This window comes from Heterodontus francisci, chromosome 15 (assembly GCF_036365525.1).
Source record: "Heterodontus francisci isolate sHetFra1 chromosome 15, sHetFra1.hap1, whole genome shotgun sequence".
NCBI lineage: Eukaryota > Metazoa > Chordata > Chondrichthyes > Heterodontiformes > Heterodontidae > Heterodontus > Heterodontus francisci.
The window spans coordinates 79,475,272-79,495,416 of record NC_090385.1 but is presented as its reverse complement, the minus strand read 5'-3'; the positions used below and the strand labels follow the sequence as shown (position 1 = coordinate 79,495,416).

Genomic DNA, 20,145 nt, shown 5'->3' with positions numbered 1-20,145 from the left:
AAAACAGAATCAGAAAGGGTAATGAAATGCTGGCCTTTACATCTAAAGAACTAGAATACAAGGGGGTAGAGTCATGCTTCAGCAATAAAAAGCCGCGGAGTACTGCAAGCAGTTCCGGACACGACACCTTTCGAAAGATATATTGGCCTTGGAGAGATTGCAGCGTAGATTTATCAGAATAATACCTGGACTTCAAGGGTTAAAGCTATGAGGAGCGATTAAACAAACTAGGATTGTGTTTTGTGTTGAACAAACTAGGGTTGTATTCCCCAGAAATTAGGTTAAGGGATGATTTGATTGAGGTTTTCCAAGCTATTAAGAGGAACAGATAGGGTAGATTTGGAGAAACTATTTCTGCTAGTTGGGGAGTCTTACGCCTAGGGGGCATAGTCCAGGCCTTTCAGGAGTGAAATTAGGGAACACTTCTTCATGCAAGATTTGGTAGATGTTTGGAACTCTCTTCCATTAACAGCAATTGATGCGAGAACAATTATTGATTTTAAAACTGAGATTGACAGATTTTTGTCAGCCAAAGGTATTAAAGGGATATGGGGCAAAAGGCACATATCTGGAAATAGGTCACAAGGCACAGATCAACCACGATCTCACTGAGTGGCAGAACAGGCTTGAACAGCTAAATAGCTTATTCCTGTTCCTATGTTGTGCTTGTAACACAAGGGGCAATACCATCATCACTGGCCAGAATTTCACGCCCTACCCCGGGCAGTGGGCTGGAGGTGGTGGGGTGTAAATATTAATTGGGGGGCAGGGGGTGCTCTTCCCGTCTCTACCCATCCCCGCTACCATTTTACAAGCAGCGGGGCGGGGGGGGGGGGGGGGGGGGGAGGTTCAAAACAGTCCGCCTGCCTGAAGCCAATCCAGGCCCGACGGAAGTGGGTTTGCCACTGACTTTTCAGCTAGTCGGCAGGGCCTCTGCCGCCACATAAAATTCGTGCCATTGTGGCTCCCCACAGAGCAGCACTTTCACCAGATGGCAAGGCTCACTAAAGTACAAACATCATAGATGGTATCCATGTCGTCATCAGGACCTCATATTAACCCTATAACCTACATGAATAGAAAAGTGTTTGCACGTAATGTTCAGATGGAATCTGACCACAGAAATGTCATTACGCATGCAATGGACAATTATTCAGGAAGTAGCCATGATGTTTCGTTATGCGGCAGTCCACAGTGGCTGACTCTTTGAAGCAAAAGAACCAGTGGTTAGATAGGAAAACGAAGCTAACCTCTGCATCTATGGCTGCTCACCCTACTGAGAAACCCACAAGCAAAGGAATGTCTTTGGATTTGGTATGTTGAAATGCATCTACAAAAGGCACTGGTTGGGTACAAATTTGCAAACAGTACCTCACTGAGGATGTGGTAGTTCACAACTTGCATTGATTATGCTTGATGAGCCCAGGAAATATGGTATCAGGAGGACACAATGTGTGAGGTCCTCAATTTTAACACACAAAATTTCTTTCACATTTGTAGCCAGTGCAAGAGGCCTGGGCAACTGTTAACAACCTGGTCAGCAATCTCCTTCCATGCAGCTTGTATCTATGATTTTCACTAGAGGGCAGTCTTACTATCTGGTGTAACTCCTGTGCCAGGCCTCAAACTCTTCAGAATCGAAGGGCGAAGTATGCCCACAGATCTCTGCTGCGCCACTGAACATGTAATCCATTTTTACCCCATTACAACTTCCTGTATACTGGTGAGCTTCACCCACTTGGTGCATCAACATTTATATAGCGCCTTTCATGTAGTAAAATGTCCCAAGGTGCTTCACCAGAGCATTACCAAACAAACTTTGAAACTAGATATCCATTAGGAAATATTTCAGCAGATGACCAAAAGCTTGGCCAAAGAGGCAGGTTTTCAGGAGGGAGAAGAGAGAAATAGGAGGGAATTCCAAAGCTTAAGACTCAGGCAGCTAAAGGCACTGTTGACAATCCTGGAGCACTTAAAATCTGAGATGTGCAAGAGGCCAGAATTAGAGGAGTGCAGAGGTCTCAAAGGCTTGTTGGACTGGAGGAGGCTACAGAGATGGGGAGGGGTGAGGTCATGGAGGGATTTGAAAACCAGGATGAGAATTTTAAAATCAAGGTGCTAGTTAACTGGGAGCAAATGTAGATCACAAGCAGAGGGTGATGGGTGAATGGGACTTAGTTCGAGTTCGGATACAGGCAGCAGGAGTTTTGGATGAGCCAAGTTTCCAAAGGTGGAGTATGGGAACCCAGCCAGGAGTGCAGTCTAGAGGTAACAGGCATTGACGAGGGTTTCAACAGCAAACATGCTGAGGCAGGAGTGGAGTCCGGTAATAATACGGCAATGGAATTAGGTGGTCTTATTGATGGTGTGGATACGTGGTCAGAAGCTCATCTCGTGGTGAAATACGACACACCAAGCTTAGAAACAATCTGGTTCAGCCTCAGACAGTTGTCAGGGGCAGAGGTGGAGTTGGTGACATTAAGCACAGTAAAGATCAGAGATATTGGCTAGCTGTTATAATGCAAGTGGATGGAGGTTGTTTATGGTACAAGTGTGGCATATCTGGGATGCTGGTGAGGTACAGCAATAGAAAGCAAAAATTTGGATAGGATTGGATGTTGAGCATAGGTAACTATGAACAAAGTTTATCAAGCACTCATATGACAACAACTTGTGAAAATATGTCAGCCATTTTGTAACAGAAATTAGGTAAATGATTATTCTGTGTTTGGTGGTATTGGTTGAGGGAAGAATGTTGGCCAAGGGAGAATTGCCAATTATCTTTGAACAGTATGTATTTTTCAGAACCGCTGGAACATTCAGACAGGTTTCAGTCAGGTCTTATCCAAAGAACAGCATCTCAAATGATGCAGCACTCTACATCCTGGAATGGAGCTTAAACCCACAAATTCACTTTTGTTTTTATAAAAGAAATTCCAAAAACGACAATTTATATGAATCAAATAAATAGCAGAAAATCTTTAGATACCTTCATATGATCTTTTCTGATCTGTTTAGTATGTCGCCTTTCTTCATGACGCCACTTTGCATGTTGCTGTGTCTCAGTGCATTTATGTTCTGCATTCGTTACATCTTGTTTTCTCTCAACTTCACCAGAAAAGCCTGCAAACTGGAATATATAAAGTAAAGCTTTAGACAAAGATATAAAATGATGCAAACTATCAGGAAAGTTTTCAGAAACACAGTACATAGAAATTGTATCAAAATATGTTAGAAACTACCACAAAAGCTTTTTGCTCTGACTTCAGTTAACATTTTGACTGAAGTTGAAAAATGAACACAATCAACACAAAGCTCATTACAAGGAGAACTATGCTATCCAATTGGGCTTATAACATGGAGAATAGATAATGGAGCTTCTATGTTCACATGTGTAGAGGAAGGTGGGCAATGAGGCATTTAATAAAAAAATAAGGATAATGAAGAGTACATTTTATTGTGCACAACTGTAGTTGTCCCTATTAGATTAAAAAGATAAAGAGTCAGAAAACTGACACACTTTAATTGTTCCCCCTGTGGTCCTACAGGTAAATGGACATTGTAGTGTCAGTCCTGTCCTACATGGAACAGCAATTCAAGCAGAAACCTCAGGGTGAGAAAAAATTAACATTCCTCCCCAGGCAGAGTAAAAGGGAGGCTCAATGCCTTCTCCTAATCACTAGATAGTGACAAGCTATGTGTGAACATCGATTGAAGACAATGAATCACAAAAAGTTAGCATGCAGGTACAGCAAGTAATTAGGAAGGCAAATACAATGTTGGCATTTATTGCAAGGGAGATGGAGTATGAAAGTAGGAAAGTCTTGCTACAACTCTACAGGGTGCTGGTGAGATCACACCTAGAGTATTGCATACAGTTTTGGTCTCCTTACTTAAAGAGGGATATATTTGCATTGGAAGCAGTTCAGAGAAGGTTTTCAATAGGCTGATGCCTGAGCTGAAGGTAATGTCTTATGAGGAACATTTGAGCAGATTGGTCCCATACTCATCGGATTTCAGAAGAATAAGAGGATCTTACTGAAGAATCTAAGATTCTGAGGTGGCTCAACAGGGTAAATGCTGAGAGGATGTTTTCCCTCATGGAGGAACCTAGAACTAGGGGGCACAGTTTCAAAATAACGTGTCTCCCATTTAAGATGGAGATGAGGAGAAAATTCTTCTCTCAAATGGTAGTTAATCTTTGAAATTCTCTTCCCCAGAGAGCAATGGAGGCTGGGTCATTGAATATACTCGAGGCTGAATTGGACAGAAGTTAATGTACAAGGGAGTTGAGGGTTATAGGGATCCGACAGGAAAGTGAAGTTAAGTTCACAATCAGATCAGCCATGATCTTATTGAATGGTCGAGCAGTCTCAAGGAGCTGAATGGCCTATTCCTGCTCCTATTTCTTATGATCTTACAAGATCGAGCCAAACTCTAATTTCCACATGTTCCCGCCAAATACCTAATTGACTCTCCCTATCAAGTTAACACAATAATGTTATTTAGGCAAGGTACTGGTGGACCACTGGAACCTGGAATGTGAGGGCAGTAGTTCTCCAGCATCCTTTCCAAATCAACTGAGTTAATAAAGAGTGGAAAGATATGCATTGGAAGCGACTACTGAAAATGTATGCATATACATCCATCTATTATATATCAAATTTGGTATGTAGAGCACATTTCATTGAAAACTTGAATACTTCTCCTTTAGGTAGTGTTGCTACGGATCTTTTCAATTTTAAAGGTGTCAAACACAGTAGGTGGCATTTTGTAGTAAGCATGTATTACCTGGTGATTGTATATCTGACGACTGGCTGTCCCCAAAATCACGCAAAATGCTTTATTAAAAATATTTTAATTCAGCATTAAAAAGTAAATGAGATTTCTAAGAATCAAAGAAATAGCATGTTCCACAGAAACATGATCAAATGTATCCATTGAATTGTCTTAATGCCTTGTTCTGTATGTTACCCCATCTTTGAAGACCTTATATGTTGCCTTGTTCTCTCACTTTTTGAACATGTTTGGAGATCATTCATGAATCTGGAAATTTCTCCAACCTCTCTAAATCCCGCAAAAGTCTGAGCTTGTACTTGATATTTTGTTTGGTTAATACTACAGGTTGTTAAAACAATATATGCAAATTTGTCAGTGGAAATAGATAGAACTTGGTGTTTATAATTAAGGGAGTGTCATACCAGAAGGATATTCTAAAAGGCTTTTTTTTTTTAAAAAGGCTTGTCCAGTAAATAACTCCACATTGCTAGAGACCTGCAGCTCAGATCCCACTGAGTAATAGAATAGTTAGGAATTCCCAAGTTTTAAATCTAGCAATTTATCCGCCATCAGTTTGATATTTATATCCAGTTTCAAATTTGCTCCTTTTCCTTTTAGGGGTAACAATTCTGTATTTTTCATTTTATTTCCCAGTGACTTTGTAATTCCAAGGATTTAATGTAGCCTATCCTATTGTGAAGGACTGAGATTTTCATGAAAGCTTTCGATCTTCCCAAGTACTGGCATTATTTTATAATACATCAGTTGTCACGAAAACATGCTATGTCGAATGATGATTTTTTAATGCATCAGCTGAATTAAATTTTTTTTAAAAAGCAACAAATAGAAGATGACTCTATACTAAAAGCTAAAGAAGACCACACCAACTGAATTGCTGTACTCCACATTTCAATACATTGAGGTGTAAACGGATTGTCTGCACAGACTTATCAAGAACAATGACTTGGGGAATCTGACTGACTCCCTCTCCTGTTCTCACTAGCAAGGCATCAAGGCCATCACCTGAATATTAAATTGATGGAGATGAACCACTCAAACCTGATCACTTGAACAATGGGACCCCGGTTGTCAGAAGGGAATTCCTAGACATGGACTGATTAATTTACATGACGGAATACACACTGATAACCACCACGCTCGAATCACTGGGTGACAGTCATGTGACAGGTCCACCATCTGCATGCTTAAGCTGGTGTTTTCTCTAACAACCAAACCGCAGACATTGACAAGAGAAGACCCAAGTGGGATCCCTCCCTCCCCTCTCGCTCCCCAATCCATCTTGCAAGCTTCGAATCCTGCCTGCTGACCGTGACCACTGAGGCATATCCCTGCTGCAGACAGAGACTGCAGGAAATCAGCTGCATTGCTGTTTCCTGGAGAGCCACTGAATCAGCTGTCCACATCTTCAAACCAGAAGCTCAGGACCCCCCCAAAGGAATGTCGCGTGGCCACCAAATTCAGTCTGAAGCCAGCCAAGGCACCAACCTCCACAGACTGTATACCTCTTAATTCTCTGGACTCTAATTCAATGAGTCTATCCTTGCCCACTCTGTAACCTATTTGTGCGTGTGTGCGGTGCGCGTGAGAGAGAGAGAGAAAAAGTTGGAGCGTATTTTATGAATTTTTACTTAGATTGGTTGAAGCTAACCTCGTCCTTTATTAAACTCAGAAAACAGATAACCACTCACTGCATGGCAAGTATATCCACTGTAAAACAAAAGCTGTTGTAGTCAAACAAGGAGGGGGAAAAAAAGGAGCCCTTCCACCCCTCCTCACCTGATCGTAACACAGTTTTGTTGGTCTAACAAACGGCTGTCCAACCTTTGAGTGGAGGGCCACATTATGATTTTTCCTCAGCCCGGGGGGCTGGCGAGCAAATTTCAAAAGATAGCAGGATTACAAATCTGCATTACTAATAAAAGCAACAAATGTGAAATTTGTGAAGAAGCTTTAAAGGAGAATACTAATTTACTGACTTACTTTCTCATCACTTTTTGAAAACTGATTGAGTGACAAACCTGGCATTGTTTTTGCTTGCATAAGTAGTCAATCTATGCCTGCACACTTGAAGTAGCGATGCAGAGTATTCTGAACAGATATTCATCTGTCAGGAATGATCTGGATCTCCTGCTCTCTTTCTCTATCGCTCCCCATCTCTCCCTGTGTTCCCACCTCTGTCATTCCCGTGTCGTCCATGCTCGTTCTGTTCGCCCTAGCTACCCCGGTCCCCCTCTTTCCCCCCGCCCCTCCCCCCACTCTCTCTATGCGGTCCCTCCACCCCGCCCCCCCACTCTCTCTATGCGCCCCCCCACTCTCTGTTCTCCCTGCTTCCCTGCGTCCATCTCTCGCTCTCTCCCCCTCTCTGGCAGTTGCGCTGAGAGGGAGTACTCAGCACAGCAGCTTTGTGCTCCGTCAATTTGTTTAAAAACATCACGCTGAGTTTCCCTGTTCAGCTGCTGAAGCAGGAACACGCTTCTCAACACTGGACAGATTTGGGGTTTTCCAGTGCGCTTTTTTAAAAACAAGTCTGAAAACTCCGAATCTGTCAAAGTTGCGAAGCGTGTTCTTTCTTCAGCAGCTGAGCTTTGAAACTGACAGCCCGAGGTTTTGAAAAAGGCCACTCTACAAGAGGTTGACAATGAGAAATTTCCCATCTCAAGTCACAGAGCCCCGGGGAGGAACAGGAACAGCCGCGGGTACAATTTGCATCCACAGGCCGGATGGAATCCTTTGGCGGGTCAGATCCTGACCTGCGCGCCGTATGTTAGACAACCCTGATCTAACATTTTCAAAAAGAAATACATTTATTTTGAAGTTTTAGAACACATTCTATGCAACTATTACTTGTCACATGGGCAGATCTCTCGAGGGTAGCGAATCCATGTTCAATGCATTTCAGATAATTTCCTTAATTTGTACTTTAAATTCAGCCATTTTTATAAACCAAAATGTTATCACTATTCTTCAGTTTTCCTCTATGAAAAACGAGCTGCTGTTCAAACCCTCTCATTTTGAATTTGACACATCAGAAAAAACTTAGTGCTCTTCTATAATGAGTCATAACAGACTTTTTTGACTTATTTCCAGATTAAAAAATGCAAAATTCCAAATGTTTTAGTCATTCATTAAGAAACTAAGGAGTTTGTCATGCAAACCTACAAAATAGAAAATTGAGGCATTCATGAGTCATATAATTTTACACCATAACCAAATGAGTATATATTATGTATGAATCTCAAATTTGGTATTGTCAATAACCAAATTTGTAAACAGTAGAATGCTTTCATTTCAATATTAATTTGTACCTAGTTTATAGATTAGGGTGCTGTTCACAATTATGATTTTCTTCACTGATCAGCTGGCTTGAGTACAAGCTTAGTTCTTATGATCTACAGATGCAAGTTACCACTTTTTTTTGAAATTCATTTATGGGATGTGAGTGTCACTGGCTAAGCCAGCATTTACTGCCCATCCCTAATTGCCCTCGAGAAGGTGGTGGGAAGCTGCCTTCTCAAACTGCTGCAGCCCATGTCAGGTAGGTATACCCACACTGCTGTTCGGAAGGGAGTTCCAGGATTTTGACCCAGCGACAATGAAGGAACGGCAATACAGTTCCAAGTCAGGATGGTGTGTGGCTTGCAGGGGAACTTTCAGGTGGTGGCGTTCCCATGCACTGCTGCCCTTGTCCTTCTAGGTGGTAGAGGTCGTAGGCTTGGAAGGTGCTTTCTAGGCAGCCTTGGTGTGTTGCTGCAGTGCATCTTGTAGATGGTACACACTGCTGCCACTGTGCGTTGGTGGTGGAGTGAGTGAATGTTTGTGAATGGGCTGCCAATCAAGCGGGCTGCTTTGTCCTGGATGGTGCCGAGCTTCTTGAGTGTTGTTGGAGTTGCACCCATCCAGGCAAGTGGAGAGTATTCCATCACACTCCTGACTTATGCCTTGAAGATGGTAAGATGGTGCACAGGCTTTGGGGAATCAGGTGGAGTGTTACTCACCACAGGATTTCTAGCCTCTGACCTGCTCTTGCAGCCATGGTATTTATATGGCAACTCCAGTTCCATTTCTGGTCAATGGTAACCCCCAGGATGTTGATAGTGGGGGAATTCAGCGATCGTAATGTCATTGAATGTCAAGGGGAGATGATTAGATTCTCTCTTGTTTGAGATGGTCATTGTCTGGCACAAACGTTACTGCCACTTATCAGCCCAAGCCTGGATATTGTCCAGGTCTTGCTGCATTTCTACACGGACTGCCTCAGTATCTGAGGAGTCGTGAATGATGCTGAACATTGTGCAATACCAGCAGTCCTTAATTGTTGATCCAGCAGACAGATAAATTGTTCCTGATCTTGGATAAGGTATGAAGGAAAAGGTACCAAGCAGATGCCAGGTACTTCTCATCAAGTGGTAAAAGTCTTTGGCCAAATCATCTCTGCCACTCAACCAACCACAAGCAAGTACACAGACAGCTCAGGAAGAGAGTTAGGACCAACTTCAACCCACATTGAAGCGGACCCAACAGAAATGGAGAGATAACAGTATGATGTATTTAAATAAATGTATGGAAAAATAAATGCTAATACCACAGCTTACCCGACATCTGTATGGTGAGCCCGGTGATGTTGGTTTATCTGCTGACCTACTGGAAGAAAAGTCAAAATTTTAAGTTTCACGACATGTATTTATACCAACATACATGTAACTCTAATGTCTCTAAATGCCAGCTTCTTCAATTTCCCAAAAAATTATTGATGTAGGAAATTTTGAAGGCATTAATGACCATCAGTACTTGCATTTGTAACATAAAATACACAAAACATATATATCTGCCTCGAATACTAATTAAAACCATGGATATTATGGTGATGATACAAGATAATAAACACCCTCTTAATTTCATACCAGACTGATCAAAATGAAAAGGTACTAGGACACGAAGATCAAGCGCAAGATTCTTACCCACTTTAACGTCTATAGTGCAAATCTATGCTACCACTTAAGCAGGCAAGGGTTAGATAGAATCCAGTCCATTTGGAAGTAGTCGTTTTGTGGAATGACAAATCAGCACAGGAGGAAACATTCAGCTCATTATGTCTGCACAAGCTCCACCTTAATGCTTCTTTAATCCCATTTTACTGCTCTTTTCTTGCACAGTTAATTTTTTCAAGTGTGCACCCAATTAACTCTTGAATGTGGTGATTGACCCCTTCGCAAAATCTGCAAGCTACTTTTATCCACCAGCTTTTTATTTTTGACAGTTGTGCTGATAAAGGCGAGGTTTGTTTTGTTTAGGAAACTGAATATTTTCATATTTCAGGCACCTTAGATTAACATCCAACATTCTCAGGTAATCAAGACACTATCAGGTGCATAGATAACGTTCCCCAACTTATGAACACCCATTACTAAACCAGTGTGATACTTTTCACCAGTCTTCCTGCAGTGTTTCTCAGTGAGACTTAGTTAATTTCAATGTTGCTGCCCCTCTTAAAATAGTATCCAAATGATACTTCGTAGTGAGGGCTAAAATGGCAACATAGAACATAGAACAGTACAGGCCCTTCGGCCCACGATGTTATGCCGAACCTTTAACCTACTCTAAGATCAAACTAACTACCTACCCTTCATTCTACTATCATCCACGTACCTATCCAAGAGTCGCTTAAATGCCCCTAATGTATCTGCTTCTACTATCACCGCTGGCAGCGCATTCCATGCACCCACCACTCTCTGTGTAAAGAACCTACCTCTGACATCTCCCCGAAACCTTCCTCCAATCACCTTAAAATTATGCCCCCTGGTGATAGCCCTTTCCACCCTGGGAAAAAGTCTCTAACTATCCACTCTATCTATGCCTCTCATAATCTTGTACCCCTCTAATCAAGTCACCTCTCATCCTTCTGCGCTCCAATGAGAAAAGCCCTAGCTCCCTCACTCTTTCTTCGTAGGACATGCCCTCCAGTCCAGGCAGCATCCTGGTAAATCTCCTCTGCACCCTCTCTAAAGCTTCCACATCCTTCCTATAATGAGGCGACCAGAACTGAACGCAATATTCCAAGTGTGGTCGAACCATTTGGGATCAGTTCATCCTCCCCTGTGAAATGCCACAAAAGGAATTGGACATACTTCTCACATGAAACAACAGCTGTTTTCTGACCAGTTTCCTATGCCACTCTCTCCTGCAACATTACAAGCCAATCTTAGGAGACCTCATAAATAATGCAACAGATTGCAGATCAATTTGATTACAATGTGGGACCATCTCCTCCACCCAAATAAGTTGTCAATTTGAATTGAGGACTTGTTCACTAAAAAACCTTATTGCCAGGCAACACACATTTGAGTTTTTTTTGTGTTTAGCGTTATACTTCATTTCTCAAATGGTTTGACAACTGTCATGAGTTTTTTTTTTAATTAAGAGGTCTGTGTGCCTTTAAGACTAAGAAAAAAAGGACTTTGAGAACAATGAATGCTGAACTGGCTGGAGCACAGACTGCAAGGCAATTTGTATCCAAGCAACAGAAAGATTCTACGATAGGCTCGTGACTTCACTGTTGAAAGCTTTAAGTTTCAGTTCTGCAGTATGAAACAGACCAGAGGGAGCTGTGAGCAGCTAAAAGCCTGTTGTTGTTGTTGGAGACCTGGGTTTGTAGACCAGAGAAAAAGACCTATTTTCTCTGAAAATAAACTTAACATTTCAAGAAAAAAGTGCTACATTTAAGGTGAGGTTTTGACCTGCCTGGAGAGAAAAGACCCAGAGAAAGAGGAGTTGCTATACTCGGTGGAGAAACACCGCTTTGGAGAAAGGAAGCCTTGTGTTTCGGATATGGCAGGTTGCAGTTGCCTTCACTCAAAAATTCCTGCCTCAAGAGTGAATTCTCACAGCAGTCCAGCAATCTGCCAAACAGACTACTAGGAATGCTGAAGCACTGCCCCTGGAGACTGGGAGTGGCTCTGTGGAGAGTAAATCTACTGTCTACCCTCAAAATGAGCTTTCATCCTCCCACCATTGCCACCCTGCCAATGTCTTTGCTGTTGCCCAGACTACTTCGGCCGATTGCTGAGGTGGTGCAGTCTGAAGCCAGGCCTCAGAGTCCTGTAAGGCAATCTGCAGTCGCCCCACTGAAAGTCAGCAGCCTTCCACCAGCCATGCTGCAGCCACTGGGGTAGCACTCTGTAGGAATACTACGCCAGGCAAAGTCTCACGCAAGACAGACACTAAGGGAATGCACAAGGGCGATTAGCTGATTTTTGTATGGCATAATGGACAGTTTGATAAAGTTGGTTTTGTGGTTGTTTTGTATTGGCTATAATACTGAAATAAAAGTTAATAAAAGCTGTGATGGTCAGTGATAGAGGAAAGGGAAGGCCTGTAGAATAGGGAATTGGAGTTGTGTCCACTAGTACCGTAGCGGATGAGCCGATCACAGACAGCCCTGCCAGAGACGTGATGTGTTGGTTGCCTCCTCCACTCCTCCTCCTGCTCCCCCTTCTCTTTAGTTGTCCACCATATACCTGGTGGCAAGGGCTGTGCCTTCATAACGGTGAGGTTGTGCTGGATACAAAAGACCACGATGAATTGCTGCATGCTCTGACGAGTAATGAAGGCCTCCTCCGGTGCGGTTCCAGGCAGTAGAAGCATTACTAGAGCATCCAATGGTCTGCTCGATGATGTTTTGTGTGACTGTATGGCTCTCATTACGTGCATGCTGCCCATATGATTGGGTTCCACATTGAAGTTGTCAGGTGGTCAGCAGATTCCTCGTCACCCAGAAACACCTTCTAATTTGACGTGGTGGCTGAAATACTGATGGTACAGTGGAGTGGTGCAAAATAAAAGGCAACGTAATTTCTGTCACGATACCGGGTATTCACCTGAACGACGTGACAGCATGGTCGCACACCAACTGTACGCCCAGGGAGTGGAATCCTTTGCAGTTGCGGTACATCTCAATTTAGATGCGGCAGCTACAAAGCCATCAGTGTGGAGTCATTAGCATCCTGCACCATGAGGAAGCCAGTTATACAGGTGAAGCTCACGTGCACACGCCACCTGCTTCTCTGTGGCCAGAGAAAAAGCTAGGTACGCCCCTTTCCTGGCATAAAGAGCATCAGTCACCTCCCTTCTGCAGCAGTGGACAGCAAACTAGGAGATGCTGCAGATGTCACCTGCTCGTCTGGAATGATTACAATGCGAAATAGTCCATGGCCACTTTCACAACCACTGGCATCGTCCTCATCCTGCTACAAGGCTGCACCATCTGCCTGCAAAAGGTGGCATAATTCGAGAACCTCTTCTTAAACAGAGACATTGCACACACTGATTGTCATTGACAATGAGGCAAAAGAAATGCTCCCTGAAGATTCTGGGTACATAAGGGCTCCTGCTGAGAGCCCTTCTCCTCCCCTGCCCCTCTATGATCAACTTGTCCTCTTCTGTGTTGCCTCTGTCATGCTGCAGGCCAAGTATGATGCAGTACAGCTTGTGTTCAGTTTTTATTTGAGACAGTCCTACTTGAAATTGAAACTCAAGGTTTCCAAGTTCTGGGGCATCAAACCCAGGTTAGACAAACAAACAGTCCTGTGACTGAGGAAAATCAAACAGCTTTTTTTTAAAAAACCAATTTCATGTGACTGGAGGCTTCAGTTTCAAGAAAACTCTAGAGTGTTAAGCCAGCTGAATGGAAACCTGGGTGTGGCACTTGACCAGAAGTTTTTTGAAAAAGATGGAAACCAGCTGCAAGGCTGCTTTGTGTTTTGCAAAGATGACTTTTGGAGAGTTGAGAAGGACTCTGCAGTGGATGGAAAATCAGCCAGATTGTTTTAACGAGATAAGCCGAGAACGTCAAGCTTCTGGGCTTCTACAGAATCAGACAACAAAGCAGCTGGTTGAAGCCGTTTGACTACCAGCACTGAAGCCTGGACTGAGGGCTAACCATGGGTGAATGACTTACAGCAGTTGTCTTTGGTAATTGAAAAGTTATCAGTGATACAATGCCATCAGGACAGTAGTGGGCAAGACCGAGGCAGTTCGAGAGGTGACAAGACCGAACCGTTAAAGGGAAGATTGCATCACTCGCAATCAATGGGACCTAATTACTTCCATATTTGCAACCTGGACGACAGAACATGAACTATGGGAGGAAGATCCTGATTTTGTTGTACTGTGGGACTGTTCAACACCACTTTGCTGATAAGACTATTCTGAAGATCTGTAAGGACTACCTTTGATGCTTTTGCTATTTAATGTGCAACCTTTAAGATATATATACCAACTGGGAGTTCTGTTAGTCTGTGTTTAATTTATGTTGGTTTTGGTTTGAGTGTTACAGTAAAATTTATAAAAGTGAAATCTTGTCAGTTTCATGTTTGGTTTCCTAAGTTGAGGTCAGTCAGTGGATTTAATTCTTTTCATTTGTTGGTGGTCACCACAGGGATCATAACACAAGGTAGAAGGCAACTACAGCACCCATGATAGGGAGCAAGTGATCTGAGCAGAACCTGTGAAGTCGGAACCAAAGCCTTCACCACATGCAATACTGCGCCTCGTCAAATTCACCAACTTTAAATAGCAGTAGAAAACTCATAGCGCTTCTACAAACTCAGCAAGAACTGGTGGAAATAAATCAGTAACTGAGCTGAAAGTAGTTGATGATCCCTTTAGATAGTGCTGGTGGGAGTCCTCCCTGCTGCTGAATGCATGTTCAGTTGTGCAAGATTAAGAAAGGGCATTAGTTGGAGTGGTGAGGTCGCAAAGAGAGCGCTGGCATGAAATCACCATCTGCCTACTCTACACATTTCCAGCATACACTCCTAACGTCCACACCAATGTCCTCAAAATGGCAGCCAATGCAAGTGGTTTGCTTGCCAAAAGTATGGGCACTGTGTAACCAAATTTTGTGGCCAAACTGTACAGTTTTTCAATTTTTGTGCATTTATCATAAAATTAGTAATTATAGCATAATATGAGGTATGTTGCTCAGTGCTGACGTTTATACTCCTGAGAAACCTGAAAGAATACAAAAACCTATACTGACCATTTAGTTAACAAAATATCTGATAGCTTAGTACCTGTAATAGATGTAGAAGGACTGGGTAAACTTGTCCTAAACTTTGGGGAAAAAATAAACCACAAGGAGCAAAGAACCTTGAGCTGGGAAAAAAAAACTGGCACAGTCTTTACATGATACAGGGGCCATTTTCAGATATTACCTATCATGCCATGACATTTTCACACACATGCTTAGCATATGGTTTCCACAGAATTCATCAAGCTCGGTATATTCCCACAGTGTGAAGAGTAAAAATGTATATTTTAACCAGAAAAAGTTTGGTCATCTTTGAGATATTTATAGAAAGGAAGTTTTATCTGAAAGCTAAGTATCCTGTAACATTCCCATTAACACTTCCATCTACCTTATAAGAGCTGCAAACCAGCACCCATGCTAATACTAACACAACTTCCATAGAAGCAGGCACACAATTTCAGCAATACCAGCATTTATCTGGCTGTGTTTCATTATATCATGATGTTTTTAGTCAAGCAAGAAAAATCCATCCATGGCTTACTAAGCAAGTTAAGGACAGTATAAGATTAAAAGAACCACCTTAAAATGTTGCCAAGAATAGCAGTAAACCTGAGGATTGAGACTGTTTCAGAAACCAGAAGGGTCATTAAAAAAAAGGAAATAAAATAGAATGAGTAAACTGATCAGGAATATAAAAAGGAATAGCTAACAGTAAACGTTGGTCCCTGAGAGACAGACACAGGAGAAATCATGGGAAATTAGAAAATGGCAGAGACAATGAACAAATATTTCATGTTGTGTCTTCTATTGTGATAACAAAGTTACATACCAAAAATACAGAGTAACCTAGGGGCTAAGAGTGAGGAAATTAAGATAATTGATATCAGAAAAAAAGTACTGGAGAAACTTAAGGGACTAAAAACTTGACAAATCCCCCAGGACCTGATGGCCTAGATCCTAGGATTCTAAAAGAGGTAGCTGGAGAGATAGTGGATGCGCTGGCTGATTTTCCAAAATTCCCTGAATTCTAGAATGGTCCCAGCATATTGAAAGTTAGCAAATGCAACACCACTACTCAAGAAAGGAGGGAGAGAGAAAACAGGGAACTACAGGCCAATTAGGCTGACATCGGTTGTCGGGAGAGTGTTGGAATCTATTAAGGAAGTCTTAACAATGCACTTAGAAAATCGTATAATCAGACAAAGTCAACATGATTTTATGAAAGGGAAATAGTGTTTGACAAATTTGATTTTTTTTGAGGATGTAGCTAGTAGGGGAGATAAATGGGAACAGAGTATGTAGCATATTTGGATTTCCAAAAGGCATTCGACAAGGTCATGATGCAAAATGAGGGTTTATGGAGAAAGGATGATTAACTGACACGAAGCAAGGTGTATGGACAAACGGAGCATTTTCAAGTTGACAGGTTGTAACTAGTGGTGTGCTGCAAGTATCAGTGCTAGGGTCTCAGCTATTTCATAAGATAAGAAATAGGAGTAGGCCATTCAGCCCCTCGAGGCTGCTCCACCATTCAATAAAATCATGGTCTCATCTCCCTCATCTGGAAGGACAGCATGCTAGGGGATTTCTGAGACACCGTAATTGTGACCAAAAAAAGGCAACAAGACTGACTGTGGTAACTACAGAGGGGTATCCCTGCTGTCCACCACAGGGAAGGTCATCGCAAGAGTCCTTCTCAACTGCTTCCTCCCTGTGGCTGAAGAGCTCCTACTGGAATCACAATGTGGATTCCATCCATCAAGGGGCACAGTGGACATGATCTTCACAGCAAGACAACTCCAAGAAAAATGTAGAGCAGCAGCAACCTTTATACATGGCCTTCTTTGACCTCACAAAGGCCTTTGACTGTATCAATCGGGAGGGATTATGGAAGATCCCCCCCAAATTTGAGTGCCCGGAGAAACTCATCACCATCTTCTGCCTGCTGCAAGACGACGTGCAAGCTGTAATCCTTGCCAACAAATTGCCAATGACCCAATCTGACTACAAACTAGGGTCAAGCAAGGCTGTGCCATGCACCAATGCTCTTTTCCATCTTCCTCGCCCCAACACTCCACCTCATCTCCTTGAAGCTCCCTGCCGGAGTAGATCTACTCTACAGGACGAGCAGCAAACTATTTAACCTATATCGCCTCCAATCCAGAACCAAGGCCACTCCAAACTCTGTCATCGAGCTGCAGTATGCTGACGATGCTTGCGTATGTGCACACTCAGAGGTTGAGCTTCAAACTCCCGTCGATGCATTCATGGGGGCAAATGAAAAAATAGGCCTTAAGTTAAACATCCGGAAGACAAAGGTCATCTACCAGTCTGCTCCCGCAGTGCAACACTGTCCCCCCAACTATCAAGATCCACGGCGAACCATTGGACAATGTTGATCACTTCCCATACCTTGGGAACCTCCTCTCAGCAAGGGCAGACATCGACGATGAAACTGAGCATCACCTCCAGCGTGCCAGCGAAGCCTTTGGTCGTCTAAGGAAAAGAGTGTTTGATGACAAAGACCTCAAACCTGGCACCAAGCTCATGGTCTACAAGGCCAGAGTGTTACCTGCCTTCCTGTATGCGTCGGAAACATGGACACTGTACAGCAGACATCTCAAAGCCCTGGAGAGATATCACCAGCGATGCCTCTGCAAGATCCTGCAAATTCAGTGGCAGGACAGACGCTCCAATATCAGTGTCCTCTCTCAGGCCAACACCCCCAGTATCGAGACACTGGTCATGGCTAGTCAGTTTCGCTGGGCAAGCCACATCATCTGCATGCCTGACACAAGACTCCCAAAACAAGCTTTCTACCATGAGCTCTGTCACGGCAAGAGGCTACCAGGAGGTAAGACGAAACACTACAAGGATGCCCTTAAAGTCTCCCTGAAAAAAAGTGACATTTCTACTGATTCATGGGAATCTCTTGCTCAAGACTGCCCAAAATGGAGGAGAAGCATCCGCGATGGTGCCAGCCAGTTTGAACAATATCAACATGCCCAGCCAGCAATCAAGTTCAAACAGCGGAAGGAGAGTTCGAAATTTCGAGCATCCCATTCACTTGTCACCAAACACCCACCAGCGCCACCTGTGGCAGAGTGTGCTGATCCAGAATTTGACTATTCGGTCACCTAAGGACCCATAAGTCTGGAGTGGAAGAAAGTCATCCTCATTCCCGAGGGGCTGCCTAAGAAGGGTTGGTCTGATTGTGGCCTTTTCACTTCACTTCCCTGCTGGATCCCTATAACCCTTGTACATCAAAAATCTGTCCAATTCAGCCTTTAATATATTCAATGACCAGCCTCCACTGCTCTCTGGGGAAGTGAATTCCGAAGATTACAACCCTCAGAGAAGGAATTCCTCCTCATCTCCATATTAAATTGGAGATCCCTTATTTTGGAACTATCCCTCTTAGTTCTAATTCCCCCATGAGGGAAAATATCCTCTCAGCACCAACCTGTCAAGCCCCCTCAGAATCTTAGATGTTTCAATAAGGTCACCTCCCATTCTTCTAAGCTCCAATGAGTATAGACCTAACCTGCTCAAACTTTCCTCTTAAGACAACCCCATTATTCCAGGAATCAGCACAGTCAATCTTCTCTGAACTGCTTCCAATGCAAGTACATCCCTCAAGTAAGGAGATCAAAACTATACACAGTACTCTAGGGTGCAGTCTCACCAACGCCTTGTACAGTCGTAGCAAGACTGCCATACTTTTATACTCCTTCTCCTTGCAGTAAATGCCACCATTCCATGAGCCGCCTTAATTACTTGCTGTACCTGCATACTAATTGCTTGTGATTCACGTACAAGGACACCCAGATCCCTCTGTACTGCAGCATTCTGCAGGCACTCTCCATTTAAATATTATTCTATAACAATATTTACAATCTATATTAAAAGCAAAATACTGCGGATGCTGGAAATCTGAAACAAAAACAAGAAATGCTGGATTCACTCAGCAGGTCTGGCAGCATCTGTGGAAAGAGAAGCAGAGTTAACGTTTCGGGTCAGTGACCCTTCTTCGGAACTGACAAATATTAGAAAAGTCACAGATTATAAACAAGTGAGGCGGGGGTTGGGCAAGAGATAACAAAGGAGAAGGTGCAGATTGGACCAGGCCACATAGCTGACCAAAAGGTCACGGAGCAAAGGCAAACAATATGTTAATGGTGTGTTGAAAGACAAAGCATTAGTACAGATTAGGTGTGAATATACTGAATATTGAACATCAGCAAGTGCAAACCTGAAGAAAAACCACCTGAAAAAAACACGAAAAAAACGTGTTCAGGTTTGCACTTGCTGATGTTCAATATTCAGTATATTCACACCTAATCTGTACTAATGCTTTGTCTTTCAACACACCATTAACATATTGTTTGCCTTTGCTCCGTGACCTTTTGGTCAGCTATATGGCCTGGTCCAATCTGCACCTTCTCCTTTGTTATCTCTTGCCCAACCCCCACCTCACTTGTTTATAATCTGTGACTTTTCTAATATTTGTCAGTTCCGAAGAAGGGTCACTGACCCGAAACGTTAACTCTGCTTCTCTTTCCACAGATGCTGCCAGACCTGCTGAGTGATTCCAGCATTTCTTGTTTTTGTTTACAATCTATATTATTGACTTAGACAAAGAGGAGTGTACTCAAGACTGCTGACAGTACCAAGCTAGGTGGGAATGCAAGCTTGTGAGGAAGACACAAATAGAGTGGGCAACAAGGCATCAGATGGAGTATAATGTGGGGAAATGTGAGGTTATTCACTTTGGTAATAAGGGGAGAAAAGCAGAATTTTTTTTTTTTTTAAAAAGGCATGAAACTTATAAATGCTGATGTTCAGAGGGTCTTGTGTGTACTCATACAAGGAACCTAAAGACAGCATGCAGGTACAGCAAGCAATTAGGAAGGCAAACGGCATGTTCGCCTTTATTGCAAGGGGATTGGAGTACAAGAATAAAGAGGTTTTACTACAATTGTACAGGCCTTTGGTGAGACCACACCTGGAGTACTGTGCGCAGTTTTGGCCTCCATATTTAAGGAAGGATATCCTTGCATTGGAGGGGTACAGCAAAGGTTGACCACATTAGTCCCTTGGTTTAAAAGGGTTGTCCAATGATGAGAGGTTGAGTAAATTGGGTCTATATTCTCTGGAGTTTAAAAGAATGAGGTGGGATCTCATTGAAACATACAAGATTTTGAAGTGGTTTGAAAGGGTAGACAGAGGTTGTTTCCCCTGGCTGGGAAATCTGGAAAGCAGGGACAGAGTCACAGGAGAAGGGGCCAATCACTTAAGACTGAGATGAGGAGACATTT

General features: G+C 42.9%; 1 protein-coding gene across 5 annotated transcripts in view; it reads right to left on the bottom strand.

Annotated features, from left to right (window-relative positions):
- The window catches only part of lrch2 (leucine-rich repeats and calponin homology (CH) domain containing 2), a 213,691-nt gene that overhangs the window by 75,139 nt on the left and 118,407 nt on the right, over positions 1-20,145 (bottom strand). For 3 of the 5 annotated variants that reach the window (XM_068047725.1, XM_068047727.1, XM_068047729.1), the window contains 2 exons: positions 9,393-9,441; positions 2,990-3,130 (listed from right to left, as the gene is read on the bottom strand). In XM_068047725.1, the coding sequence (XP_067903826.1) occupies positions 2,990-3,130; positions 9,393-9,441 (190 nt within the window). The remainder of the gene's footprint in view (positions 1-2,989; positions 3,131-9,392; positions 9,442-20,145) is intronic. The other 2 variants (XM_068047726.1, XM_068047728.1) reach the window with 1 other exon arrangement.